At 47.1% G+C, this 21,771-nt stretch overlaps 1 protein-coding gene and 1 long non-coding RNA gene across 4 annotated transcripts in view; both read left to right on the top strand.

The window, feature by feature from the left end:
• Positions 1 to 19,813, top strand: part of ankrd50 (ankyrin repeat domain 50) — a 51,855-nt gene extending 32,042 nt beyond the window's left edge. For 2 of the 3 annotated variants that reach the window (XR_014570474.1, XR_014570475.1), the window contains exons 4-5: positions 13,509 to 18,279; positions 18,319 to 19,813. Coding sequence is in view for 1 of the 3 variants with exons in the window: in XM_083785591.1 (XP_083641717.1) it covers positions 13,509 to 17,053 (3,545 nt within the window). In the remaining 2 variants the exon portion in view is untranslated. Of the gene's footprint in view, positions 1 to 13,508 lie in introns of all 3 variants that reach the window. The other variant, XM_083785591.1, reaches the window with a different exon arrangement.
• LOC310873260 overlaps positions 1 to 21,771 on the top strand; it is a 618,303-nt gene that overhangs the window by 53,261 nt on the left and 543,271 nt on the right. The window lies entirely within an intron of this gene.

The raw sequence follows: 21,771 nt of genomic DNA, 5'->3' as shown, positions 1-21,771 counted from the left end.
CATTCGTTTTACTCACATACCACACCCTTTGAAGAGAGCTCATTGTGTATACCCTACCTCAGTGGTTGTCAACATTTTCACCCTCTAAATATACATAATTTGAACTGGGGGACCCCTCAAAATCATCATATTAGAACTGGGGACCTCTCAAAATCATCATATTTGAACTGGGGACCCCCCGAAATCATCATATTTGAACTGGGGACCCCTCACTCTGACACACACTTGTAATTGTAGGAATTGTTCGACCGATATGTATTGTGAAAATAGCCTATCTACAAGTTTGTTCGCCTCTATTATTTATAGGAAAGTATCGTTTGTTCATTACTTTTGATCGACCCACAGGTTGAGTACCACTGCCCTAGTGCAGCTAGCTATTGTCTAAAGAAAGCGAGAGTTTTCTGGACATTCTCTCTGCCTGGTTGGCCGGGGACTGGAACTGTGTTTTTAGCTCCCTGCTACCGCTTCTTGTTTATAGAAGTGGGCTGTGCTCACAGCGTAGCCCACCCCAGCAAGGAGCCTCAACCGCCGCTTTCCTCCCCTTGCTCGGGCCATGAATGGGGCTTTCATTGCCCAGTGGCCAGAGTGACAGAGTTGATTTACCACCGCTGATCACAAATGTAATAGCAGCCTTGTTTGAAGTAGGTGCTCTTCACTCCCTGCTAGTCCAGCCTCTCAGGACCCCAGCCCTTATTTTGCCCACTGGCCTGGGTTACAACATTTTTGAGAAGACCCCCCCCCCCCCCTCCCCCCCACAAAAGGTCAACGGAGCTGTTAACGCGTCCCTGGAAATTTTGTGTGTTCTTTCTTTGGGGCTGCAGGGCAAGGCGACGCACTCAGTCAGGGCACCACAAGTCATTCACTGGCTGACAACACAAACACAGCCATGCAGAAATGAGGAGGACGCTGTATTTCTTTCTGAGCCAACGGTGGAATGTTCCCCCTGCACACAAACTCTTGTAGCTACTGTAGCAACCACCGCAGATGACATTCAGTAATGTCATCCACAGGGCTTTCTTTGTAGGTGTGAAGGCTGCAGGTTAAAATGATGCACAACTGTGTGTGTGTGTGTGTGTGTGTGTGTGTGTGTGTGTGTGTGTGTGTGTGTGTGTGTGTGTGTGTGTGTGTGTGTGTGTGTGTGTGTGTGTGTGTGTGTGTGTGTGTGTGTGTGTGTGTGTGTGTGTGTGTGTGTGTGTGTGTGTGTGTGTGTGTGTGTACTGTGTTTACATATATAATCATTTTATATGCGTGTGAATAAACATTTATATTTTTATATCACACTCTGTAAACGTCGTCTTGTCAGTCAGCAGGGCAAAGGACGGATAATTAATTTCGTTATCTCGTCACCCTTGGTAAAAAAAAAGAAGAAGGGCTTGGAGACAGACAAGCACGTTTGTGTTGGCTCGGTATTCATGTATACCGTTTCGTTGTCTGCATGCTTGTACGTTGTCGGGCTTCTCTTTCGAGATGCGCCGGAGAGCCTAATCCTGGGCTAGAACACTGTAATTGACTGCGGTGCAGTCTGACAAGCCAGGCAAATTACAGGTCTACAGTGTCTGTATCTATAACACCTTAAGGTGCTGCTCTGCAGCAATATGACACTGTACGTGGAGGAGAAACCCGGCTGGCCACTTTCGCACCCGCTGCCCCCCCCCCCCCCCCCCCCCCGACTTCTGAAGCCTAATTTATGTGCTCCGTTGTTGTCGGGTGTTAAGGGGCACTGAAAATAGATGATGTTACAAGCGCACAACGCATCGCATCGTGACTCGTTTTGACCTGGTAGATCTGATATTTTCGACGTGCAACAGAGTGTATATTAAGCAGTAGGTCATGCCCCTGCCTGGGGGGGGGGGGGGGGTCCCCAACCAATAACGTTGAGAACCCCTGCTCCTGCTTGGAGTGAGACTTCACTTGTCAGCGTGCTGCTTTAATTGAGGGGTGTTTTTGAATAGGACATAATGTCATTTGAGGTCAAATTGAATATGTGGGATTCGTTGGCCTGCGTCTGCTGTTGTATGTAGGACTATACAGTGCATTTGGGTTTCTTCTCCCAGCCATTCTCAAACCTTTCCATACCAAGAACCCCCAAATCCATCTGAAAATATTGTGTGCCATGAGCCCCCATAAGAGAAGTGTTACAAAATGTTCAGAACCATTCCAGATTTTTGCAAATGTTTTGAAAATAGCAGATCGTCGTGAGCTTGCAGATCTGCAATGATCAAATCTCTCTCTGTATAAAATAGGGTTCAAGTGGTTATACTTTTCCTCATTTTGCTGGGGACCCCATGGGGACCCCCCCTGGAAGGACCCCCGGGCATCCCCGTACCCCACTTTGAGAACCAGTGTCCTATCCCACACTTTACCCTCAACTGGTATGCCACGGATAACTTTGCAAGTACCTCGCTTTTACAGCAAAACTTGCAGAGCATTCCACAGAGCTGAAACCTTTTTTTTCCCCCTTTTTTTCTCTTTTTCCTAAAGAAATCTGTTGTGTGGACATTCTGGCAAATGTAAATGGTTCCAGACATTTTCTGTACACGTTGTGCCGGTAGCAGATAATGGGGTTTATTTGAAGTGACTCGGTGGCAAATAAAACATGATTGGTAACGCTAGACTGAGTGCATTTACTGCGTAGGTGAACAGAAGCATGTGCTGGCGATACGGCCAAGTGAGGTCGCCGAGAGGCCAGCTGACGTAACGGCAAACAAGAAACTTTAGGTGAAGTCAGGAAGGCTGGAGCAGTGCTTCTCAAAACATTTTCAAGTCAAGGAACTGATATGTATTTGGCTGTGCGGACCCCCCCACATGACAACGAGAAGGTTTGTGTTGTTTAAAAGTTGGCAAAATTATGAAAATGTAAAGTTTTTGAATTATTCACTGATCTGACAAACTACTGAGAAGGGAGAGCAAACTATTGTTGAGAGAAGATGGACGGTTACATTAGTCAAAGCTTCAAGAACTCAAGAGAAAAGCAAACATTTAGAATTGACAAAATAGTTTGTTTTGCACATACACTTGGTGAGTTTACCCATTAAAAGTGTGTGTGTGTGTGTGTGTGTGTGTGTGTGTGTGTGTGTGTGTGTGTGTGTGTGTGTGTGTGTGTGTGTGTGTGTGTGTGTGTGTGTGTGTGTGTGTGTGTGTGTCAACAAATACTATCACATATGAAACTTAAACAAAACTGTGATGTTACACAGATTGATATTATCCCAGGCTATTTGCTGTGAAACTGCATATACAGAGACACAGAGACACACAGCTGCATATTGGAGCGGAGGCACCGCTCAAAAAAATATATATACTGGTGAATAGATACTTTGGATTGGATAAAGTTCATACAATTAAATTTATGCACTGCCGTAATATTTATATTTTGTGGGTTCTATTTGATGTTTATACTGTTGAACTGGCTGAAGGAATGTCATCACTCTTTTACTGCAGCTGTAGATTCGTATTGGGAATTTCTCCGGCTCGGATGAAATTTCCCATCGTCTGTGCACAGCTGCACTCGATCAAGAACCGCCGTGATATATTGGGACGGCTAGCTTAGAATAGCCCTGGATTGTTGGGATGATAAGTGGAAGCGCACGCACACATGGCACGGCCAGGTGTGGTCAGGTGTGCCTCGTGACTTCATCTCATGTCAGAACTATCTTCGTTCGGAGTGCATCTCGAGTGCAGCAAAATCTGGTTTCATTGGCTGTTTAATAAAACACTCATCATCTGCCCTGGAGCTCCGCGATGTTCTGCATAAATCACCTGTCTGATGGATGCATTCCCCTTCCTGCTGCAGGTGGTTTCTGATAAGACTATTAGATTGCACACCAATCCCAGCGGAGCTGAGAGGGGGCCGCCGCTGTCTGTGTTCAGTTAAGACCACAACAGGTCCAACTGGAAAAGACTCGGCGAAGCCGTTTGAAATTTCGTCACGTAAGGCACGTTGGGGCAAGTGATGTTTCCATCCATGTGTCATTGTCTACGGTAGAAACCGTAGTTGATTCGTAAGTAATTGTTTTCAGCGTCTCGTCACTCGTCAGGCAGAGATTGACACGAAAATCTAGCTGCAAATGTAAAAAGAAATCACTTGCAAAAGCTGCCTGTTAGTTGAAAGAGTGGCTTGGTTGGAATGTGTGTCGAAAATGTTTGATGAACCCCATTTGTCAACGGTGAAATACAACGTGCTACTATTCTTAATTATGGACATAATCAAATGAGGAGTGTGACGTGTCGCTGTCAAATATGACGTTATGTTATTTTCCAAAATTATGAAAGTAGTAAAGCCTTAAGAAATGACTGCTGTAGAAACATTGGAGTTGAATCTCGTCCACCAGCGCTTGTGTTTAGGGAAGGAGGTTGGCGCTCTTTGTGTTTTGGAGCTGGGACCTCTGCAGCTGTCGAGCAGACGTTCGCTGAGCGCCGAGGGCCCGAGGAGAGAGATGGGAACAAGGCTTGGGTTTCTGTTTTCTTTTTGGATCCCGTGACTTAAAGACGGTGTCTCTCAAAGAACGTGGCGGCCATCAGCCAGTGAACCTGTAGTAAAACGCCCTCAGTCCAGTTGCTATGCATGCACACATGCGCACACGCACACCCATGCTTCATTTTGTCATCTAGAAATTAATCTAGAAGGCTAACAGTCCCTCTTTGTGCACTGGTGCTCTGTCTCTCATGGCTGGTGTCCAGTTCCATAACGAGCAGCAGCTGGCTCAGAGGCCTGCGTCCCTCGACCTGATGAATGTGTCATTTGTTGCTTGTTTAGCAAGTCACTTTATACAGCCTATTCGGCCATTCATGCATTCACATAACATAACACGCAGATATGCGCATGCTCACAAAGCCGAGCAAAAGTTCTTGCATTCCACTTATTCTGCCCCTGTAGTTGTGCATCCTGTGTAAAGAAAAAGTTCAAGATTTTGCTGTGCGAGTGTTGGGTTTTCAGTTAGAGAGTGCATCATTCCGAAGAACCTTCTTGGTTAGTAAGACTTATTTATTTGTAGTCCCCTCACAGCTATGGAGCTCCTGGTTGCCTTTGCCCCACAGCTGTTGCAGGGCTTTCGCTGCACTCCCTCCCACTACAATGGGAGCAATAATGCAAGGGCTGCACTACTGAGATCCAAGCCTCATGAAGTGATGATGCCTGCGATGACTCAAGTGGAAATTGTAGGTCATCTCCATCCATTCACTCTATAATTGAAAGAAGTAGTCCTTTTCCCGGCTTGTTCAGATTGGACGCCCTAATTCCTTATGCAGTTCTTGCTTTTGACTTTCTCCTGGCCCCATGAATTGATTGATTCAAAAACTTTATTTTTTTTTCTTTCTCTTTTTTTTTTTAAATCTCCCCCACCCCCCCCCCCCCCTTCAAACATTCTCTTCATTTTGTGATGGCTGCAGTCAAATTTGTCTCCCTTCTGCCTCCTCTAGATTTCCTAGTCAATTACTTCATAATTGGCATGTCAGCAGCTGTGGAATTCAGAAGAAAGCGTGATCATAAATGTACACCCCCCACACACACACACACACACACACACACACACACACAAACACCGTATTCTTAGCAGTGTTCGTTCGTGCTCTGTGATGTCCATGCTGCTTTTCAGACCCCCCCCCCCCTGAGCATCAGACAAATCTAAATTGACAAACTTTGAAAAGTGAAATGTCACGCTGTGTCAAAAGTCACTCGCTGCTGGAAGAAAATGGCTGTTCTTCCAAAGTTGTTATGCACCCTTTCCCCCCCTCTTAGTGGCCTCTTCCAACCCCCCCCCCCCCCCCCCCCCCCCCTCTGTGTATTTCCTGTCCCAGCTGGAACTATTCCAGAATTTCCATGGAAGGTCTGGGAACAGTCAAGCGAGGAAGAGTCTCTGATGGAATGCTGCACTGTACTTATTATTATTAGTATTATTTTTATGCCTTCACTTTTATGTTTTTTACTTGGGCAATTCATAAGTGCTTCCTCATAGCTATTTTCCCCTTAGCAGCAGAATCTGAGAACAGAGCGAGCGCTCTGACTGGCATCATATTACATTAAGTCACAGCCTTCACAAAGTATTGATCCCAGCGTCCAAAGAGGTACCAAAAAGGTTTTGGAATATATACATAGACGTGTGATTAGTCTATCTTGTACTTTGCAGACTTGCAACAAAACTCAACATCAGTAGTGTCCCATTCCCGTTGTCTCCTTTTGCCCCGTCTTAAGACATTTAGACCCGAGGACGCGTCTGCATCACCACTTTAATCATTATTCTAAACTTTAACTGTTGAAACATTGCATGTCTACAAGCTCATCGCGTGGCACCGAGTGGCGCACTACAAGCTTGTAGATCTGCTATTTATTTTAAATCGTGAAAACGCAGGCAAATCTTTGAATATATATATATATATATATATATATATATATATATATATATATATAATTTCACAGCAAACTGTTTTAACTTATAAAAAGTGTGTGTGTGTGTGTGTGTGTGGGGGGGGGGGTCCCTGGTGTCCCTAGAGTCCCTGGAACAACATATTTTCAGATGAGGGTCGGCGGCCAAATACATATTATTTTGGGGGTCCTTGACATGAAATTGTTTGAGCACCACTGACAGAAAACATGATTTAGAAGACTTAAAAAAAAAAAACTGGTCTTGGGTCTAAATGGGCTAATTACTTTCAATTTCCACAGTGCGTGTCTTATCCCTGTGTCTAATTCCCATGATGTCAGCGCCTCCTCTAGTTTCACTGCACCTGGAGGTGGGTCTGGGAGCAGGAGGGGAAGTGGAAAACCAACACTGCAGCTCTAACCCATATTTAGACCTGAGGCCCATTCTTTAAAAAATGGCCTTTTCTGAAAAACCTATGCTCAACCTTTGTCATGTCATGGACCCCCAGAATTATCTGTATTTGTCCGCAGATCCTCATCTGAAAATATGTTGTTCCAGGGAACCCCCCCCCCAGAAGCAAAGATTTGAGATAAAAACGTTCGCTCTGAAAGAATATATATTCAAAGATTTGCGCACACATTTTCACGATTTTTCAAAAATAGCAGATCTACAAGCTTGTAGCGCGCCACTATGAGCTTGTAGATCTGCTATTTTTCAATGGCTAAAGTATAACATAATGCTTAAAACACCAAAAAGCGTTCACGTCCTGAAGGGGTTAAACAAGTTCAAGTTTCCTTAAAAACAAAAAAAGGGAAAAAAAGACTGGAGATATTGAGTAAAATAAACCATCAGGTAAACATTAATCCACAACAACAACAAAAAAGAAAAATACTTAATGGCACCAGAGACACAATACAAGTACAACGTAGGCATACAGCACAACACAAGGTAATACATCAAAGTAGTAATAGTCTTCTAGGATCATAAGTAGACTGAAAACCTAACATCCATCCATCTAACAATATCCGTACAATGAAACTATTGTCAGACTATTGTCTTGTTGGGAATAGACCTTGTTGGGAATAGACCTCTGAATGAAAACAGCCGATCCTCCTGTCGACGACACAAGCTAGAGCTAATACTGGGCCAACTAAGCACACAGACGCTAACACCGTTCTCCACTGCTTCAGCCGCGAGTCCCCGCTTCCTCCTCCTCTCCTCTCTCCCTCCACACTGCGCCTCCATTCATAAAAACGTAACGACGCTCTGTGCAAGTGTTTCTCAGTGGTTGAGACAACAGAGAGTCGTGTGTATGGGCGTGCGTGTGAAGTTTAACTGACGGGTTCAAGGTTGCTGTTAGAAATGATGGTGGCTCCAAAACGGATCGCCACAAAGTATACACAATAGAATGCTATGTCTACATACTATAATCTACATTGCACATTTTAGCCTTGCATATCATATGCCTGCAAGGTCGTCGAGGCTAGGGCAAGTGCTACGGCAAGGTCTGTCTCACAAGGATACTTCAGTGTTTTAATTTATCTCATGGTTTGAACATTATTGACTCTGAATCCGTTTCCTGCGCTTTACCTCGATAATGCACTATTAAATACAGAATCAAAGCCGTTCTTAGTGATGACCATATGACCATGTGACCATGTAACCAACGTGGCGGTGGCAGTGGCTCAGGGGTAGTGGCTGGATGGTAACCGTCAGGTTGCCTGTTCGAACCCGGGCTCCCCCAGAGTTGGTGTCGAACCCCTAATTGCTCCCGATGTGCTGGTTGGTGCCTTGCATGGTGACCATGTGCATTTGCAAGACAGTGTCACGGCTACTAAGAATGAACCATTTAATTAGATATGCAACTGGAATGATTTTACACAACACCGCAATTACGCCTGCGGCAAGGCATTTAATTTCTTGCGATCATTTGTAAAAGATAAATATAAAAAACATCATGCAAGATATGAATACCATTATATAACCCATTCAGAACGGGAACCCCTTTTGGTGTTTTAAGCATTATGTTATACTTTAGCTATTGGAAAATAGCAGATCTACAAGCTCATAGCGTGGCGCGCTACCCAGGCCTAAATGGGATAATTTCCGTGTTCTTAATATAACGCTTTGTGTGATTGTGTGGTTTTTTGGACACATTCGTGGCACGTATTGTGGGTGGGGGTTGGACTGAGTAGTAGAGATCTGATGTGCTCCATTGATCTTGTGAGACAGACATGAAACCGCTGCACCTGTTTCTCCCTGTCTGTTATCTAAGCTGTCAGAACCTGCCTGGAATCTCACAGGTTGTATTTTTACCCGTCAAGACCTGAGTCCCGTTCTACAAATGCCCTTTTAATTCCAGTCGTCAGTTTTCAGATTAAATAAATAAAATGCATAAATAAATAAACATATTTTGTTACATCAGTGGTGCCCCCAAAATGTGGCTGCGGGACCCCCCCATCTCAAAATATTCAGTTCCAGGGACCCACGGAAGCAAAGATTTGAGTTTGAATAAAATAATATACCTTTCCCAAAATAGCAGATCTACATGTGTTGACACGCCGTGAGGGTCTGCAATTTTTGTTTTTATAAAAACACGGATGCTGTGCCGGTTGTAAAGGGTTAACAGTTTGACTGTTTTTTACGATTAACCCGCATTTTAATCAACCCCCCTTCACTGCCGAGATTGTTGTATTACCTTTAGAGCATACGCTGAATTATTTGGGCTTTTAATCCGCGAAAATCCATCAAAAAAAGCTCCCGTGGTTTGTTATGATCTGTGTGTAGCATCCACCATCTTGGTGCACCCGGAAGACGCACACAAGATTGGTTTCAATGAGGCGTTGCACCCAATGCATTTCCGGTTTCGTCATCACAGCGAAGGCATCCAGTCTCATACTCCGCGACGAAGACGGATTTTCTTTTGATTCATTACATTACGGCGGATTAAACACATAAAACAAAAGGCGGGTATGTCCGATACGGCAGCGACATTAACCTGGAGTAATCCATTCCCGGCACGGAAACTGTTAAGGAACCACACAATAGATTGGGGGATGTTTCTCATTTCCCATGCAGGTGTGTCGGTTCCCATGTTCCCTCGCATTGGAATACCATTTCACAGCCGCCTTCTTTTTTTTCTTTTTTCCTTCACCGACACAATATAAGTTGAACGGAGAGAACTGTGCCTTAAGGCATAGTGACGGTGTGTGATTCATAGTCTGCGGAGCCAAACGGTGTTATATAATTCATGCAATCATAATCCATTCAGACCTGAGAACTGATTCTACAAAATGTCTTCTAAAAAATGTTTCTATATCGGTGGTTCTCAAACTATACTATGTCAAGGACCCCCTTAGAATTGGCCGTGGACCCCATCTCAAAATATGTTGTTCCAGGGACCCCCCCCCCCCCCCCGAGAAGCAAATATTTGAGTTAAAAATATTCACTGTGAAATAATATATATTCAAAGATTTGTAGACAATTTCACTATTTTCCAACAGATTGAAGTTCCAAGTTTGAAATGATGGTTAAAGTGGTTAAAAGCTATAAGGTGACACAGACACGTCCTCGGGTCTAAATGGGTTAAGGTTTCTCTCAAAGATGGATGTTTTTTTGCTGTGATTCATGTGCCCACAGTTTCACTGCCAACGGTTGAGTCCAAGGGGTGTCTTGATTTCGAATGCATGTCGACTAGTTTTAGGCTTTGGCGATGTGAACACAGACCATAATTATTCTTTCCTGGAAAACAGGTTTTAACCCATTCAAATCCGGCCCATTATAGATTGAGCAAATTTCTTTTAATTGTTTTATCTACACATTTTTAACAATCTTTGCTTCTGGGGGTCCATGAAACAAAATATTTTGAGATGGGGGTCGGCGGCCAAATACATCCTTGACATGAAAAAGTTTAAGCACCATTGATATAAGTTTTATAGAAAACTGTCAGGATTTTGGCCTCAGGTCTTCACAGGTTAAAGCGTGAGATGAGATAAGATGAGATAAGAAAGCATGGTAACGACTCATTTTCCCACAGCTGGACACCTGTTAGTCGTTGAGAAATATGTCAATAACATCACGGGAGTCTTGCATGGACTTCCTCCACGTTTTCTTTCCTGAGCCTGAGAGCCATGGGAACTTTTAAGTAAAAGTATGCAAAAACACTCCCCGTGCCCTGGGGTCCACACAGCCCATGCAAACCATGAGCAAATTGTGTCAGCATGGAGAAAGGCCCCTTTCTCTGCCTATTAGTGGAAAAGAGGCCGTAATGGCCATTTCTCCTCTGCCTGGGAGAGGAATCCAACATTAACGATTTAAGACCCATGGAGGTATTACTATCCGCCACCTCCCCCCCCCCCGCCCCCCCAACACACATACACACACACCAAACAATATTTATAAAAGTCTACGCTGGGAGCATGTAGGCTCATAAGTGAGGCATTTGAGAGATCTTTTTTACAGGCCATTGATGTGCTTACAAGCATGGAAATCATGGCTCCCCTGATCCCACTTTGTCTTGATTGGTGCGCTCTGCAGCGCTGCCTGTGTTCCTTAAAGACCTAGTGAAATGAAAAATAAGTTTTTCACACTTTTAGACCATATCCGTGGTCATCATATGGGCATACTAATAACAATGGATGCCAAAAAAAATGAATTTACATTTTTTGTGTACTTTTATATCATAAAGAGAAAATATCAATTACTTCCTTTGAACGAAAACGTGCTGCGTGATGACGTGCAGAGGCTCACATGAATATAAATTAATCTTGATTAAATTCACCTGTTTGATTCCCATTGCTGTGTCGTCCTCCAAACACAGGTGGTTTTGATTACAGAAATCCATCCGTTTTTAATCCCATTTAAGATGACATCCAGACAGTGTATTACTCAGCAGCTTCAGCAGCAGGCTAAAGAATATGTATCTGAAAACATTATAGGGTAGAATAATCCATGAGCTTTGCTGCCTGTCTCTCTGTGACTTTTGTTTACAACCAGATCTGCATGTGCGTGCATGCGGAGCTACGTACCATAGCCCGGAGGGACGCAACGTTTTGATTGGTTCAAGATCACACAGCACCGAGTGCCGCGCTACGAGCTTGTAGATCTGCCAATTTACAAAAATCGTAAAAAAAAATTGCAAATCTTTGAATACACACTCTTTCACAGTGAACATTTTCAACTCAAATCTTTGCTTCTGGGGGGTCCCTGAACATATTTTTAGATGGGGGGTCGGCAGCCAAATGCATATCATTTCGGGGGTCCTTGACATGAAATAGTTTAAGAACCACTGATATAGAAAACTGTCATGATTTAAGGTCATTACACACTGGCGAATTAGCGACGCGATATATTCGTGCGAATAATTCGCATTTAAAGGGGGCTTGTGAATCATGGTGTGTGTGTGATATGAAATGTCCAGTACCTCCCCAGTGTCTCCCCAAGTGCCACCCCAGTGTCTTCCCTGCAGTGTCTGCCCAGTACCTCCCCAATGTCTCCCCAGTGGCTGCAGTTTCTCCCCAGTGCCTCCCCAGTGCCTTCCCAGTGCCTCCTGCAGTGTCCCCTCAGTGCTTCCCCAGTGCCTCCCCAGTGCCTCCCCAGTGTCCCCCTGAGTGCCTCCCCAGTGTCCCCCCAGTGCCTCCCCAGTGTCCCCCTGAGTGCCTCCCCAGTGTCTCCCCAGTGTCTCCCCAGTGCCTCCCCAGTGCCTCCCCAGTGTCTCCCCAGTGCCTCCCCAGTGTCTCCCCAGTGTCCCCTCAGTGCCTCCCCAGTGTCCCCCTGAGTGCCTCCCCATGCTCCCCAGTGTCTCCCCAGTGTCCCCCTGAGTGCCTCCCCATGCTCCCCAGTGTCTCCCCAGTGCCTCCCCAGTGTCTCCCCAGTGTCTCCCCAGTGCCTTCCCAGTGCCTCCCCAGTGTCCCCCTGAGTGCCTCCCCAGTGACCAGCCGAGTGCCTACCCAGCGTCCCCCTGAGTGCCTCCCCATGCTCCCCAGTGTCTCCCCAGTGCCTCCCCAGTGCCTCCCCAGTGCCTTCCCAGTGCCTCCCCAGTGTCCCCTCAGTGCCTTCCCAGTGCCTCCCCAGTGTCCACTCAGTGCCTCCCCAGTGTCCCCCTGAGTGCCTCCCCAGTGTCCCCCCCGAGTGCCTCCCCAGTGCCTCCCTGAGTGCCTCCCGAGTGCCTCCCCAGTGTCTCCCCAGTGCCTCCCCAGTGCCTCCCCAGTGCCTGCCCAGTGTCCCCCCAGTGTCTCCAATAGCAATACAAGAGCAATAATACAAATCAATCTTAATTTATTAATCTTATTCATTAATTATTGAATCAAATTAATTAATTAATCAAAATGTTCGACGCAAGAAGGCCCCAGTGCGGCCTGCGCCCAGCACCATGCCAAAGCTTTTTCCTGCAGGAAACACTGCTTGTGGTTGTAAATATATTGTTATCTGTGTTGCGAGGATGAGGGGGTACCTGGAAAAATAGCTACCCCAAAAGGGGTACCTGGTCCAAAAAAGTTTGGGAACCCCTGTTGTAGAGGGAACAACTGTCTCTCCTTAATGATTATGTTGAAACATTTTCGCACATTAAAAAAAAGCTGAAATAGCAGATCTACAACATTGCATTGTAAGCTTGTAGACCAGCTATTTGCATATTTTTATTAAGTATAAAAACAATTGTATATTCCAGTTGTTCGTCATATCTACCCTGTGCATTTTCTAATAACCAGGCAAACGGAAATGTATGTATTTACTCCAAAATGTCCAATTTTGTTTGTCAATTTGTTCCAATGCCAAAAACACAATTAACCCATTCTGAACGGGAACCCATTTTGGTGTTAGCATCATGTCGTGCTTTAGCTATTGAAAAATAGCAGATCTACAAGCTCATAGCGCGCCACCGAGTGGCGCGCTATGAGCTTGTAGATCTGCTATTTTTGAAAAATCGAAGAATGACTGACATTTTTTAGAATCTGATCTCGGGTCAGAATGGGTTAATCAGACCAGTGTGTGTCCAGTGGAAACCTCGTATGAATCTGATCTCAGGTCAGAATGGGTGAAATCGTCAATCGCATCATTATTTGCGTGACACTTCGATCGTCAACTCGAATGTGCAATCGCGACGGACCTATGATGTAACCCCAGCCCCTAACACCTTTTTCTCTTCCCCCCCAGGTTTCCGCAAGATCAGCCTGGACGACCTGCGCAAGGCCTACATCGTCAAGGACGTGCAGCAGTACATCCTGCACCGGCTCGACCAGGAGGAGGCGCTCCGGCAGCACCTGACCAAGGAGACGGCCGAGATGCTCAACCAGCTGCACATCAAGAGCAGCGGCTGCTTCCTCTACCTGGAGCGCGTGCTGGACGGCGTGGTGGAGAGCTTCATCATGCTGCGCGAGATCCGCGACATCCCCGGCACGCTCAACGGCCTCTACCTGTGGCTCTGCCAGCGGCTGTTCGTCCGCAAGCAGTTCGCCAAGGTGCAGCCCATCCTCAACGTGATGCTCGCCGCCTGCCGGCCGCTCGCCGCCAAGGAGCTCTACCACGCCGTCTGGACGCGGAACATGGCGCTCACCTTGGAGGAGTTCCAGAAGAAGATGGACATCCTCTCCAAGCTGCTGGTGGACGGCCTCGGAGGCACCAAGATCCTCTTCCACTACAGCTTCGCGGAGTGGCTGCTGGACGTCAAGCACTGCACGCAGAAGTACCTGTGCAACGCGGCGGAGGGCCACAGGATGCTGGCGATGAGCTACACGTGCCGGGCCAAGCAGCTCAAGCCGCTGGAAGTGCAGGAATTCGCCCTGCATCTTGTCAACTCCAATTTGCAGATTGAGCCGTTTAATCTGGCTCTTTGGATGGTGTGGAACGGAACCCCGGCCAAGGACTCTCTAAGCACCTCTATACCAAAGGAGCAGGAGGTGCTTCAGCTCCTGGTCAAAGCTGGCGCTCACGTGAACAACGAGGACGACCACGCGTCTTGTATCGTACAGCAGGCGTTGGAGAGGGAGGACTCCATTCGGACATTACTCGACAACGGGGCCTCCGTTAACCAGTGCGACTCTAACGGGAGAACCCTGTTGGCCAACGCCGCCTACAGTGGAAACCTCGACGTGGTGAACCTGCTCATCTCGAGGGGGGCAAACATGGAGCTCGAGGACAACCACGGACAGACGGCGCTCACCCTGGCGGCGAGGCAGGGCCACACCAAGGTGGTCAACTGCCTCATCGGCTGCGAGGCCGACATAAACCACACCGACCACGACGGCTGGACGGCGCTGCGCTCGGCGGCGTGGGGCGGACACTCGGAGGTGGTGTCGGCGCTGCTCTACGCCGGCGGCAGGGTGGACTGCGCCGACGCCGACAGCCGCACGGCCTTGCGGGCAGCGGCGTGGGGCGGCCACGAGGACATCGTGCTGAACCTGCTGCAGCACGGCGCCGAGGTCAACAAGGCGGACAACGAGGGGCGCACGGCGCTCATCGCGGCGGCCTACATGGGCCACCGGGAGATTGTGGAGCACCTGCTGGACCACGGCGCCGAGGTCAACCACGAGGACGTGGACGGGCGCACCGCCCTGTCGGTCGCCGCCCTCTGCGTGCCGGCCAGCAAGGGCCACGCGTCGGTGGTGAGCCTCCTGATCGACCGCGGCGCCGAGGTGGACCACTGCGACAAGGACTGCATGACGCCGCTGCTGGTGGCCGGCTACGAGGGCCACGTGGACGTGGTGGACCTGCTGCTGGAGGGCGGCGCCGACGTGGACCACACGGACAACAACGGCCGCACGCCCCTGCTGGCGGCCGCCTCCATGGGCCACGCCTCGGTGGTCAACACGCTGCTCTTCTGGGGCGCCGCCGTGGACAGCATCGACAGCGAGGGGAGGACCGTGCTGAGCATCGCCTCGGCCCAGGGCAACGTGGAGGTGGTGCGCACCCTGCTGGACAGGGGCCTGGACGAGAACCACCGGGACGACGCGGGCTGGACGCCGCTGCACATGGCCTCGTTCGAGGGCCACCGGCAGGTGTGCGACGCCCTCCTGGAGCAAGGGGCCCGCTGCTCCGAGGTGGACAACGACGGCAGGATACCCGTGATCCTGTCGGCGCAGGAGGGACATTACGACTGCGTTCACATTCTCCTGGAGAACAAGTCTTGCATCGACCAGAGGGGATACGACGGGAGGAATGCCATCCGGGTGGCCGGGTTGGAAGGCCACCGGGACATTGTGGAACTGTTGCTAAGTCACGGGGCCGACATAGACCACAAAGACGCGGACGGGCGACCGACGCTCTACATATTGGCACTTGAAAACCAGCTGGCAATGGCGGAGTACTTCCTGGAAAACGGGGCGAACGTGGAGGCCAGCGACACCGAGGGCAGGACGGCCCTTCACGTGTCCTGCTGGCAGGGGCACGTCGAAATGGTCCGACTGCTGATAAACTACCACGCCGACGTCAACTCCTGTGACAACGAGAAGCGCTCGGCCCTCCAGTCCGCCGCCTGGCAAGGCCACACGAAAGTCGTCCAGTTCCTGATAGACAACGGCACGCGCGTGGACCACACGTGCAACCAGGGCGCGACGGCACTGGGCATAGCGGCGCAGGAGGGTCACATCGACGTCGTCCAGTTGCTCCTGGAGCAAGGCGCCGACCCCAACCACGCCGACCAGTTTGGGCGCACCGCCATGCGAGTGGCGGCGAAGGGTGGCCACTCTGCGATCATAAAACTCCTCGAGAAATACGGGGCCTCCACTCTGAACGGCTGCAACCCGTCCCCTGTTCACACCCTGGAGGAGAAGACGCCACTGTCCGCGACGGGCAAAATGCAGTCTCTGACCATCAAGTCGAACAGCTCCGGCAGCACGGGAGCCGGAGACCTGCAGTCGTCCGGACGCGGCGGCCAGCCAAACGGACCGGTCCACGCTTTCAGCTCCCCGTCGGAGTCCCCCGACTCCACGGCGGATCGACACAAGTCCTCCCTCTCCAACACCTCCCTCAAAAGCTCAAAGAACTCGTCGCTGCGGACCACCTCGTCCACGGCCACGGCACAGACCGTGCCCATAGACAGCTTCCACGGCATGACCTTCACGGAGCAGATACAGCAGCACTCTCTCCCGCGCAGCCGCAGCAGGCAGTCCATCGTGTCGCCCTCCTCCACCACCAAGTCCGTCGGCCAGCTGCCGCCGGCGTCTCCCTCCGGCGACTTTGACTGGACCCAGTTAAAGCCCGGTCTCACCAAGTCCACCAAGGGAAGCAAGGTCGGCAACGGGACGTCGAACAGCAAAGGGACGTCGTCGTCGGGAGACAAGAAAAGGCTCAAGAACAACAGCGGATCGAGCCAGGGTCAAGTGCTGGAGTACGAGATGACCCAGTTCGACAAGAGGAGCGCCCTCAACAAGGCGGTCGCCGACATCTCGGCGAAGGACCCTCACTGTAAGATCGTCATCGGCGGCTCGGCCACGCAGCAGGAGGGGGAGCTCTTCATCCAGCAGCAGAGCTGCGCCGAGAAGAAGAGGAACGGCATCATGACCAACCCCAATTACCACCTGGGAAACCAGGTGTTCCTGGGCAGGGTCTCGGTGCCTCGGGCCGTCCAGAGCCGAGGCCACCAGGACGTTCTGGAGAACTATCCCATCGGGGAGACGGAACTAAGCCTTAAACAAGCCCTTAAATTGCAGATTGAAGGATCAGACGCTGGGTTTAACTACAAAAAAGAGACTCCATTATAGCCGGTAATGATGCATAGACTTTCAAACTATTATGCTCTCATTGAAATGCATCCTATACACTCAGTATTCGTCTCGAAACAGCCATGTTGTGATCGGCGCGACGACATAAAGCGATTCTTTCAACCTTTCTGTTCATTCACACTGATAAATATGCAGAGCTAAGGGATTTGACTCAGTCAAGAGAGAGAGCTGTCATCCATTGGATATCACCAGACTTGCGCATGATGGATGCATTTGGAGGAATGCCTCAATCTGGGCCAAGAGAACACTTTTTTTCAACCGAGCATTAATCTAAACCATTCCTATACCATTTCAGACGTCTTGAATGCCATTCGTCATGCAGACATTAGGAGGGAATGTGCCAAAGTGACTATTTTCATCTGCATAGTAAAAAAAAAATAACTTTTCTTTTTCCACACGCCGGTGGGACACCTCAGATAGAAAAACAAAACAAAACCCTAGGGAAGATTGTCAATTGCTGCATAATAATAAGGCTTAAAAGGAACTGATACTTTGATGTGCCTACATCTGTTACAGCCTTCTCATGCACACTATCATTTTTTAATTTAATGTATTGATATTTAATGAAACAGTGTATGCACTTTGTAAAGAGAGAAAAACAAAAAACAGACATGCATTTGTACCGTTTGCTCCATACCACTCCCCCCCCCCCCCCCCAATCCCCCACCCTTTGTTTTATTCAAAAGAAACCAATGCTTGTTTTATTTTTTTTCCGCTATTTCTTTTTATATTACATGTGCCGTTTGTTTTGTTTTGCAGTCGTTCTTGTGTGTCCACACTGACAGCAATGCACCACGAGGTACATTGTCGCATTAAAAACCAGAAGATGTCAAGAAGGTGACTGACACCGTGCTATACGCAGCGTTATGTAAACATGCGTTGCATTGATGATACTCTGCCTTTCTAGAGTCTCCAAATTATCTGTGTCTAACCTTGGTCAGTGTACTAAACATAATGTTGTGTGTAATATGTTAGTAGCTATGGCAATTTACTGCTCCGGGTGTGTGTGTGTGTGTGTGTGTGTGTGTGTGTGTGTGTGTGTGTGTGTGTGCGAGCGCAAAAAAACAGTATATAGGCTACGTATATACTGTATACAATTACATACAAGCATATTTATTTTTTTGGAAAAGAAGCCACTTTTTTTTTCTTTTTTTTTTTGTGCTACTTTTTGTGTTGTACGCTCTACCACGGTGCTGTGTTCAAAGGTTTGTGTTGTACGCTCTGCCACGGTGCTGTGTTCAAAGGTTGCCTGCAGTTATTCTTATGGATTCTTATTTTTTTGTTATCACTATGTGCATTGTGTGTTATTGCAGATAATGTGAGTGAGGGGGCAGTACATTGAAAATGTTATAAACCCGTGATTTCATTTTGTCCCTATGGGATTTCTTTTCCAGCTGTTTTTTTATTTTTTATTTTGTGTGCGTGTTTTATTATTATTTTTTGTTTTAATATATTTAAATAACCCATCGTGTGCTGTCTGCAATGGAGTTTGGTGCTAAATGCAGTCTTTTCAAATGAGCGCAGTGATTAAACGAAATGTATTTGCTGTCAGTTACATATTAACCTATCACAAACAATGCAAGAAACAAAATTCAAACCTTTGTTTCCCTTATTCGTGTCATGTGGGCAGTATGTTTCATTTTCCGCCAGGCTCAGCCATTAAGACAACTTAAACCTGATTTGTACTTGGTTGGCACATCAGTGTTGCATGCTGTAAGCAGATATGCAAGCTCACGACGTGTGACATCCGTGACACATTGGGAGCTTGTAGATCTGCCATTCATTGAGCACGACATGGGCACCACAACAAGTATAACTGAGGCGTTGAAGGCTTCAATATCGTCATTTGAAAGCATTGTCTTAAAATGTGTCCTTGTCAAGTCGAGCCAAAGTTGTATCCTACTGCCCCCACCCCCCTCCCCATTTCTGGGTAGCTGACTGCATATGGCAGTTCAATGGAACCTACAGTAAACCTCCCTTAAGAACTGTGTATGTGGTGGGGGGCGGGGCTTGACTATATGACGCGCGCTAGAACATCAGAAACATCTGTTTCTCATGAACTGTGTGGAGCTGCGTTAGCATTTACAGGCTGTGTCATATTTTTGCAGGCTTTTCTTAATGTTAACAGTGGGCTATTTTCTGCAGGGAGCGAGTGGAGGGGAGACGGAAAGCAATGGCATGCACAAACACTTAAAGCCCTTGTCAAAGCTCTTAGCTCCCTCAGTGCAACAGCAGCTCGGTGTGTATGGCGTTGCTGTCCGGGGACAAACCTCTCTCCATATTTTAACCGTTCATGTCGTCGTCCCCCGGCAAATGAATGCCCTGCTTCGTCGTACTACTGTGTCCCACAACATTAACTCTACGAGCTCAAAATTTGCCGCGGTGCGACACGTTTTGAGCTTGCAGATCTTTGCTATTATTGAATTTGGATCCTGAAAAGAAACAGTTTTTGGCCATTTGAGGTTTCCACCCGCACAGCGACGATTGGCTTGAAGGTTTGTCTGACGGTTTTGATTGGATTCTAGACGACGTGTTGGAAATCATCATAGCTGTCTTGGTGCAGTTTGTTTTGCTTGTGTTTTTTGTCTTGTCACGTTTCACTTGTCAACAAATTGGATTGTAAATAGCTTAACTTGTACATTAAACGTTCAGTTAATAATTCCTGTATTATATGAAGTGGAATTTTCTGATGTATATTAAAGTGCTTAATAAACATATTTGCTTTACCGCTGGAAAATGCTCAAGTCTTTTGCTGCTTTATTCGTGCACTTGGGACATTGGATTTAGAGGTGGATTCTACAGTATACAAGTGTAGTGACAGTGCTTAGATAAGCTTGCATGTTTGTCCTTTTTTTGTTTGTGTCTTTTGTGAGTGCTAGGTAGAGAATGTTAGTCAGCTCCCTTCCAGACATAACAAATCTAAATTGACAGCAATCATTTATTTCTCTTTTAAGACCAAGCAGAGGTCAATTCACATCAAATACTGTAGCCTAGTGGACAGACTTTTGGCTTGAATCCAGAGGCAGTCATCCCACTTTTCCAACAGGGAGTCCCCCCCCCCACCACCCGAATCCTTTGTTAGGTCTACATAACTGCAGGCTGCGCTCAGTCTTTCCTCTGCTGCTTGGCCGTTTGATGGTAGATGGCCAAACCGGGACACTGCATGCATCACAGCTCTTGGATCAGATTGAAGTGGAACGGAGGACGGTGCCAATACGCTCAACTCCCCCTCTCTTCCCCGGTTCACTCGGTTCATCTGAGCCCTAGATTGAAATGTAACAATGTTGGTCTGCCATCTATGATGTCATTTTGAGCCGAGGAATTTCCAGATTGAGAACTATGCATTTAAAAGGTCTCCCAGACTAGCACTGAAATTAAATCGCATATTTCATGGGGAAATATGTGATGCATGCATTATTGTAATTTTTTGGCTAATTGTCAGTCTTTTTTTAGTAAAAGAAAATTGGCCGACTGGGATCTACATAGCCTATGTGCAGTGGTGGGGGAAAAAAGAAAACAAAAGTGATGCGAGTGCATCACCTTTTTCTTTTTTTAAGTATCAATACTGCAATGTAGAAACACTACAAGTTACAAGTGAACATCCAGTAATCAAACTTTACCTTGAGTAAAATACAAAAGCATTGGCATCAAAATATACTTAAAGTACCAACAGTAAAAGTACTCATTATGCAAGTTATTGCATGTCTAAAATGTATAAAATAATCTTTTGAAAATAACCGATCTACAAGCTCACAAAACGCTGATTAACCCTGGGGAGCACTCTTTGAGATTGTGTGTATGTGTGTCTGTAGTCGGTAGCAGCGCGGTTACTATTGTCATTATGTGGGTCGTCATCATACATCAGTGGTTCCCAAACCTTTTCATGTCAAGGACCCCCAAAGTTTAATTTCAAGGACCCCCCCAGTTTGACATGCATTAGTCTACAGTCGAGTACGGACCCCCAAAAAGATGTGTTAAAAGCGCTTGACTTGGTTGGAGAAAGCTTTAGATGCAGATTCAACATCTAATTTGTCCCAAAGGACCTCATCAAACAATTTTTTGAAGTTGTTAATCATTCTCTTTAGTGAATTTGAGTCGAGAAGTCTTTTGAATGAATGCCACGTGTTTTCTCACAATGCTGTTGAAACTGGAAGATTGTGATCTGAGATGCCAGTACATACAGTATTCCAAACATAATGTCACTATGAAGTTTATATCAAATCAAAGATGCAGGCTTCTATAAGTGTGTCTGTGTGTGTGTGGGGGGGGGGGGGGGGGGGTGCTATGTCAACTCAACACTATAATTCATCACCCAAAGTAAAGCACTCCTTTGTCCACCAATATCAGGTCTGTTGCCAAAACCCTTGAAGTCTTATTTGACCCCAGCCTAAACTGAGAGCCACATTATCATATCAGGAATATATCCAGGATCAGATCAATTTTGAGATTGTAATGACACCAAAATCAGCATATATTTTGTTTCCCCATGGCTTGAGGTATTGCAATGGTGATTAAAAAAGATGTAAGCTAAAAAAACACTCAATAGGCTCCAAATTGTACAGAACACTGTTGCTAGATTAACTTTCTTTTAAAACACACTCATAGGCTACTGTACACTTTGGTAGAGGTTTGGGTTGTTTAATTACCTTAATTCCCATGATATACAATAACAAATATTGGTCAGATCATACAAAATA

The sequence above is a fragment of the Protomyctophum parallelum genome (genome assembly GCF_964188405.1).
Source record: "Protomyctophum parallelum genome assembly, chromosome: 16".
NCBI classification, from domain to species: Eukaryota; Metazoa; Chordata; class Actinopteri; order Myctophiformes; family Myctophidae; genus Protomyctophum; species Protomyctophum parallelum.
The sequence above is the reverse complement of the archived record's forward strand: the minus strand, read 5'-3'. Positions and strand labels throughout refer to the sequence as shown.